Raw genomic sequence first — 7,623 nt, 5'->3', positions numbered from 1 at the left:
TGACAGGTGACATATGAGACCAGAGGATATGTTAGTCCGGGTACGAGTACTGACAAGGTGACGTATGAGACGTATGACCGGAGGATATGTTAGTCCGGGTACAAGTACAAAATGTACTGACAAGGTGACATATGAGACCAGAGGATATGCTGCTAATGGATCATGTTCGTGTACAAGTAATGACAAGGTGACTTATGACATATGATATAGCCAGGAGGATGTATCTGTACTAGTAATGGATCAGGTCCGGGAGTGTCCTGGGAGAACGTCGTATCCACCATGACTTACCCTCTCCCTGCATGACAGAGCCTAAAATAGCTGGTGTAGGTTTCATGTATCATGGCAATTCCTGCTAACCAGTGTATCACTGTGCTGTGTGACCACACCAGCCTATGTGTTTGGTGCTCACACATTTTAAGATAAATATTTAGCAGGAGAACAAGATGGAAATTGAGTGCTTGGAGGAAATATTGAATCTGATTTTATTCTGACTTCATTCCCTGAAGCAGTGTGTACCAATAAGGAACTGATCTAAACATTCCCCTCAGACACTGTCCACTTACGTACATTTTGCTGGACAGCAGTGTCAAAAGGCCCACGAGGGAACCTTTTCCAGTGGGATGAACCTGCATGTAGATAGGGTATGTATCATCTGTCTTTCCTGTCACGGCCAGCAGAAGACTGGCTTGTCACTGATGTCAGAGGGCAAAGCTGGTTTGATGCACATCTCTATTTCTTTCTTTATACAACTTACAATATTGGTCCATCCATACATCCGTTATGTAGTCCTGTAATAGTTTGAATCTTTATTCCTTTTTGGCAAACTTCAGGATAAAAGTATATCTAGTACATGTCTGGAAGGAAAAAAACTGCAGGCGACATCATCACTCATGTCTAGATGGCTTCCCAGAGATATGGGTTCTGTTGCCATGGTGACATTCAGCATCACTCACACGGGAAATTTGTAGCCAAAATTATCATCAGTAATCCGCCTGTATGATCTGCTGGTCTGTCATAAAGAGGCAGTTATCTTTAAGTTAATGGTCTTTGGCCTTTTTGCCAAATTGAGCCAAAAGTAGTCTTGATGGAAAACCTCTTTGGAGGATGTTAAGTTATGAAGACAGCATCATTTTTCATGCCATCGTGACTTCTTAGGGAGATGTGTTCTGTTGGCATGCTGCAATTCAACATCATTCACACAGGAATGTCTAAACATCATTCACACAGGAATGTACAAATGTATAGCCAAAATGATCATGGGTTTTCTTTATGATCCTTGTCCTGTTTGCCAAATTTAGTCAAAAGAACATGATAAAACCTCTTAAGTTATGAAGACAGCATCATTTTTATGCCATCATGATTTACCAGAGAGATGGGTTCTGTTGGCGTGTTGATATGCAGCATCAGTCACACTCAATAAATGTATAAACATAATTCACACGGGAAATGTACAGCCAGGATCATCATCGGAATCTGCCTGTCTGATCTGCCGCCCTGACAGTTTTACAAACTGTTCCTTTGGAGTCCCTGATGTCTGCAGATGTTACTGGTGTCGTTCATCACAAGCCTGAGTGCTTCTGTAGCCCCTTTATACTGATGCCATTAAACTGTACAATTCCTATTTAAAAAAAAGCCAAGTTAAATGTACGACATTACAGCCATTGAATATACATTTAGTACCTTAGAAAAAGCTCAAATCTACCCGTAATTCTTACCTGAAACTTTGTGAACCTTTAATGTCTGTCCTTGTGTTGATCTTCCAGTTCAGCAATATTGTTGAGAACCGCACAGATCAAACTGTGTGAGCTTATATCTGAAGACTGTTGTTCTGAGGCAGAAGTGAACTCCTTGCAGTTCGATCTGACTTGATCGGGAAATGTCTGAGATGTTTACAGACAGGGTTGGATACAGACAGAGCCTGGAGGGAGCAGTAAGTGATAATAGATGGAGGGGAACATTGGGGAGACATTTCATGGAAGTTTAACATTTGCATAGCCTGTGGGTAAAATACTTTAAATCACCTCCGAAAAATCAGGTTGGTAGGATGTAGGAGAATCTTTTTACACAACCAGCAGGTACTTACATTGCTTACGTTTTGATGTCTCTCAGACACCTTCGTCAGAGCAGAACTCCAGTTAGAAGCTCTGATAAAAACGTAAGCAGTGTAAGTACCTCCTGGTTGTGTAAAAAGAATTCTACTATATCCAGCTTTGAATCACATGTGTCCCACAACGACCAAGTCTTCTCCTTGCTTCTTAGACTTGAATGGATTATTACTGAACTTGAATTTCAGCATGAGTCATAAATGAAATGTTTGTGCCTTCGTGCATTTGAGTGTCAGTTTCAGTGAGTGATTAAGTTTAACAAGAGCCGGCCTGTTGTTGCCATTATTGTGATAAAGAGCAGCTTGTTCATGTCATTGTAGCATCATCATTTCTTTTCCTAGTCAAAAACATCATGCTTAGGCAATTTGGACTTCATTGAGTTGATAGGGGAAGCAGGGGTTACGAAGGCTGTTTAGGAAATTCTGTTCGCCATTTAGGCCGAATATATTATGATGGTTTTTGATCCACTCATACCGGGGAAGACCCCAGTACTCTTTTTTGATAAGTGTGGTGGGTTCTTTTACGTGATCGAGGTGTGGCTCTCTTCAAACATGGGACCTCCATTTTAGCATTTAATGTTCTATCCATAGGACATGTCTACCCAGAGCTAGGTACCTGTTTTCACCTGAGTGAAGCGAAGAAAGACAAGAACCTGTTAAGTGCCTCTCCCAAGGCCAAAAGGACCTCTAGGGTCTTGGCATTATGCCCCTCCTACGCCACTGCGAGATGTGCTCCTATAAAAGCTGTCGGTTGTTCTGTATACATCCCTGCCCTGCCCTGACCTTTGCCCCCTCCCCTGTAGGTTAACAGGCCGAATGACTGGCATGATGGACAGGCATTCCTGGAGCGCTCCGATGGTTGGCATTCCTCAAACACTACAACTAGTACAAGCTTCGGGTCGTGGCTTCTAGATCTCTGTAGGGAATCTAAGTAATAGTTAATGTTGTATATGTACATTTGTAGAAGGCCTGGCGCATCCAAGTAATTCCCTCCTGCATGTCAGTACAATAGGTACAAATGTACTTCCTAATACTATACTAAACAAAAGTCATAAGTGTTATGGCTCTGGCATACCTTAGCAATAACCTCAGCTACAGTGCAATGTTTGTGGTTCAGGTTATATATAGAATCTAGTTATCATCTGTAAGGTGGAAAGCCTTTGTGGTAATTCAAAGTAATGTTAAAGATCAGGTAGATTTCAGTGTCATTTGTTTTAGATGGAACCCAAATTCTTTAATGTGCACCTTAACTTTTAGGTCATGTGTAGCCCCCCATTCACAATTTTGTCATTTATCCGCCGGGTTACATAAGTCTGCCACATAAAAAAAACAGACTGGGTGTGTTTGAGAGCTCTCTAGTGCAGCACCATCGGACATGTAGATACTCACATACGGGAGTGCATTGCACTGGCAAGCTCCTAAGATGCATCCTTTTTGGGTGGTGGATATACTAGTACTGTGTGACCTGGCAGAATTGTGTTTGTAGATGTCACATATTTCCAGAAAGGAATTGTTGTATGTTTTTATATACTAGTATGAAGTCTGACAGTGATTCCCCATTGCCATGCATATGGTTACTGGTAGAATGACTCCCTTATATCTTTTTTGCACAGGAAGTGATGCCCTGTTGCCATGGATACTGATGGAGTGACTCCTGAGCAGGAGGATGTGGAGTTGGAGGAGCTGGAGGAGTTTCTCTCCGACAAACATCCGGAGTTCCTGCTCCGAGGCCTGAACAGTCTCCGGGAGGAGGACGTGCTCTGTGACTTCACTCTGGTGTCAGAGTCCAGCTCTTTCAGTCTGCATAGGGCCCTGCTGGCATCATGTAGCGACTATCTCAAGGTAGGGCTAAAATCTGAACCTTAAAGATTGTAAGGTCTGGACCTGAACATCTAGGGTACCTGTACCTGTTTATAGGTCACTTAATGTTGTGAGGTGTTCACTGTGGAAATGTTATGATTTGATTTTAATCCTTTTCTTTTCCCTTTCTCCGGTACTTGTGCAAAGGCGCTGCTGACCAGTGCAATAACTGATGGCAAACAGGACAAGGTGGAGCTGGAGGGTGTGACGGTGGAAGGCGTGCGGTGTTTACTGGACATCCTGTACGCCACGAAAACGGACGTCAACGATGACAACGTTAAGCAAGTTCTCGGTGTTGCCAGCTGTCTGCAGATTCCGCCGATCGTGCAGGCTTGCTACGACTTCATCGTGGAGGGGGGTTCGGAGAGCGCTAAGCTGGACCACGATTCGGGGGAGCACAGCAGGAAGATTCTGAAGGGGCTGAACGCGTTACGACGTAATAACCAATTATGCGACATCCTCCTCATATCGTGTAAGCAGAAGTTCGTGGCGCACCGTGCCGTTCTCGCGGCGTGTAGCGACTATTTCCGCGCCATGCTGACAGGGAGTCTAAAGGAGAGTAAAGAGCGAGAGATCGTGTTACACGGCATGAAGGCGTCGGCGCTGGAAGCCTGCATAGACTTCATCTACAGCGGGCAGATCGGACTCAGCCCACAGAACATCGCTGACATCATCAACGTGGCTGCTTACTTACAGATCCCCACAGTGCTGGAGCTCTGCTGCACGTACTATAAGGACTCCATCACCGTGGACAACTGTCTGGAGATCACGCACGCCGCGCAGAGTTACGGAGTCACGGAACTGAAAGAGTTTGCAGACGACTTTATTGTCGAGAACTTTCACGCGTTCGCCGAGACGGAGAAGTTCGAGAGTCTGACGCAGAGGGAGCTGATTGGATACTTGGAGAGGAATTCGATACGAGCGAGCGAGCTGGAGGTGTTCAGGTTTGATATTATGGATTTATTGATATGGTTAATGATCCTTCCTTCCTTATCTTTGTTTGATTATACTGCTGCTGGGATCCCTGACGCAGGGGTAGGCAGCATATGGATTTATCATTTCGAATGACAGATCACATTATAATTGTTTGAAACTATAACTATAAAATTGTGATGTTTTTTAGCATATTGATAATAGGAACTACGGACTGTCATGACACCATTTTATTGTAATGGAATCTGCGATTCAGCCTCAGGCTGTGAGAGATTCTTTGTTGCACAATAAACCATTGATCATCATCATCAGGTTTGCGCTGAAGTGGATCGATGCGGACCACGATGCTCGAGTGGCGGACGCGTGCACGGTGATGCAGTGTGTGCGGTTCCCGCTGATGTCTGACAGGGATATCATGGAGAATGTGCAAGAGGTGGACTTTATTTCCTTGTTTATTAGATTTAACTTTGACAATAACGGGGTCCATCTTGCAAAACAGTAGCCTGAGTGCCATCCTCCGTAGTGACCGCTGGCTCGCTACTTTCGCTTGCTAACCATGCGAAAGTACTGAGCCAGCGGTCACTACGGAGGATGGTACTCAAGCTAGCAAAACAGTACATGTACTATGAAATAACCAACACAAGCTTAGGTTTCAATACAAATGATTATGTGTCATTTGTGTTGAAACTGGTAATGATTACCATTGGGTCAAGTACCAATTGTGATTGCTGCATAGAATTGGTCAGGGATTTTTTTTGCAGATTCTGTCTGAAATGTCTGATTGTTTGCAAAACGTATCCAGTTCCTTGAGTATTTTTTGTATCGTGTATCTGATTACCTGGATGTCTATATGTCATTGATATAAAATCATCATATTGTCGATTTCCTCTCCAGGTGGGTTTCATGATGATGGACCCAAAGTGCCACGCCCTGCTGGTCGAGTCATTTACCTACAAGGCTTTCCCGTACAAGCAGAACTCCCTACAGTCTCCACAGACACAGGTTTGTTTGTTTGTTTGTTTGTTTGTTTGTTTAAAGCTTTCCCGTACAAGCAGAACTCCCTGCAGTCTCCGCAGACACAGGTTTGTTTGTTTGTTTGTTTGTTTGTTTGTTTAAAGCTTTCCCGTACAAGCAGAACTCCCTGCAGTCTCCGCAGACACAGGTTTGTTTGTTTGTTTGTTTGTTTGTTTAAAGCTTTCCCGTACAAGCAGAACTCCCTGCAGTCTCCGCAGACACAGGTTTGTTTGTTTGTTTGTTTGTTTGTTTGTTTAAAGCTTTCCCGTACAAGCAGAACTCCCTGCAGTCTCCGCAGACACAGGTTTGTTTGTTTGTTTGTTTGTTTGTTTAAAGCTTTCCCGTACAAGCAGAACTCCCTGCAGTCTCCGCAGACACAGGTTTGTTTGTTTGTTTGTTTGTTTGTTTGTTTAAAGCTTTCCCGTACAAGCAGAACTCCCTGCAGTCTCCACAGACACAGTTATGTTTGTTTGTTTGTTTGTTTGTTTGTTTAAAGCTTTCCCGTACAAGCAGAACTCCCTGCAGTCTCCACAGACACAGGTTTGTTTGTTTGTTTGTTTGTTTAAGGCTTTCCCGTACAAGCAGAACTCGCTACAGTCTCCGCAGACTCAGGTTTGTTTGTTTCTTTCTTCCTTAAAGCCTTTGTTTATTCATGAGAAGCATAAATCATCCTTGTAGGCAGAATACTTCTTCCCAACAACAAGAGCTACCCAGAATCTTCCAACCCAAAATTGTGACCATAGTCCAGAACATCAGATTTCTAAACTGGAAGTTCTGCTGCATTACCACATAAATCCCCTGGGGAGCATGACTTTTGGCAAAGGTAAAAAATGTATTTATCCTTCTACACACAGGTACGAGCCACGGAGGACGCGGTGATCGTGATTGGTGGAGAGACGGACCAGGCGATCAGCCGGGAGCTCATGTTCTGCGATGGCAGCGTGGTGTCGAGTTCCGTACGCTGGAAGAACCTTCGCCCGATGCCGAGCCCGCCGCGGAAGTACCACTGTGCGGCCGTCATGGATAACTACCTGTACGTGGTGGGGGGGACACTCCCCGGGACACACCTCTCCTCGGGTTTGTCTTTTTTTTTTTTTTTTTCTAAATCAGGTTCGTAGGGCCTGATGTTATCATCATGGTGATGAAGAGCGGCCCATAGCGATAACTGTAGCAACATCTCTTCTCCCTAAGTCAGAAAGATCAAGCCTAGGCAAGCTTGACTTCACTGACTCAATAGGCGAAGCAGGGGTTACGAGGCTGCTCGGGAAATTCCCTACCCCATTTTGTTGTCGTTGTTTAGGCTTAAGTTACATTTCTAAATCGAGGCCCAGCCGGGCAGCTTTCGGGAGCAAAAAGAAGGATATGAAATGCATCAAAATGCACAAAATGTCAAAATAAGATTTTCGGGCATGATGTTAATATGATTTAGAAACGAATGAAAACTAACATGGGTGGCCTTTCTACTTTTGCAGTTAGGCCATGTTGATTTGATTATATGGATGACATCCTCTGGAAACTCCAAAACTGATGCGAGCGAGCGAATAAAAAAAAAGTTTGGCAAAAAAAAAAAGTTGCCTTCAGTATGAAATCAAAGTGGCCAGGAAGGTTGAACATAGGACTAAACACACATAGTATGGTATACCAACAGTTAGGTGTAGGGACCAGTACATCATACGGGTGCAAAACATTTTGTTTTCTTCTTGGACCAATCT

General features: G+C 43.9%; 1 protein-coding gene across 1 annotated transcript in view; it reads left to right on the top strand.

The window, feature by feature from the left end:
• Positions 1–7,623, top strand: part of LOC118419107 (kelch-like protein 9) — a 14,094-nt gene that overhangs the window by 3,842 nt on the left and 2,629 nt on the right. The window contains exons 2-7 of the mRNA XM_035825410.1: positions 2,908–2,962; positions 3,718–3,946; positions 4,112–4,908; positions 5,210–5,330; positions 5,792–5,899; positions 6,766–6,988. Of these exons, the coding sequence (XP_035681303.1) occupies positions 3,737–3,946; positions 4,112–4,908; positions 5,210–5,330; positions 5,792–5,899; positions 6,766–6,988 (1,459 nt within the window). The 5' untranslated portion in view covers positions 2,908–2,962; positions 3,718–3,736. The remainder of the gene's footprint in view (positions 1–2,907; positions 2,963–3,717; positions 3,947–4,111; positions 4,909–5,209; positions 5,331–5,791; positions 5,900–6,765; positions 6,989–7,623) is intronic.

Source organism: Branchiostoma floridae, chromosome 7, assembly GCF_000003815.2.
Source record: "Branchiostoma floridae strain S238N-H82 chromosome 7, Bfl_VNyyK, whole genome shotgun sequence".
NCBI classification, from domain to species: Eukaryota; Metazoa; Chordata; class Leptocardii; order Amphioxiformes; family Branchiostomatidae; genus Branchiostoma; species Branchiostoma floridae.
Note: the sequence above shows the minus strand (reverse complement) of the source record. Positions and strands in the feature narration are given on the sequence as shown.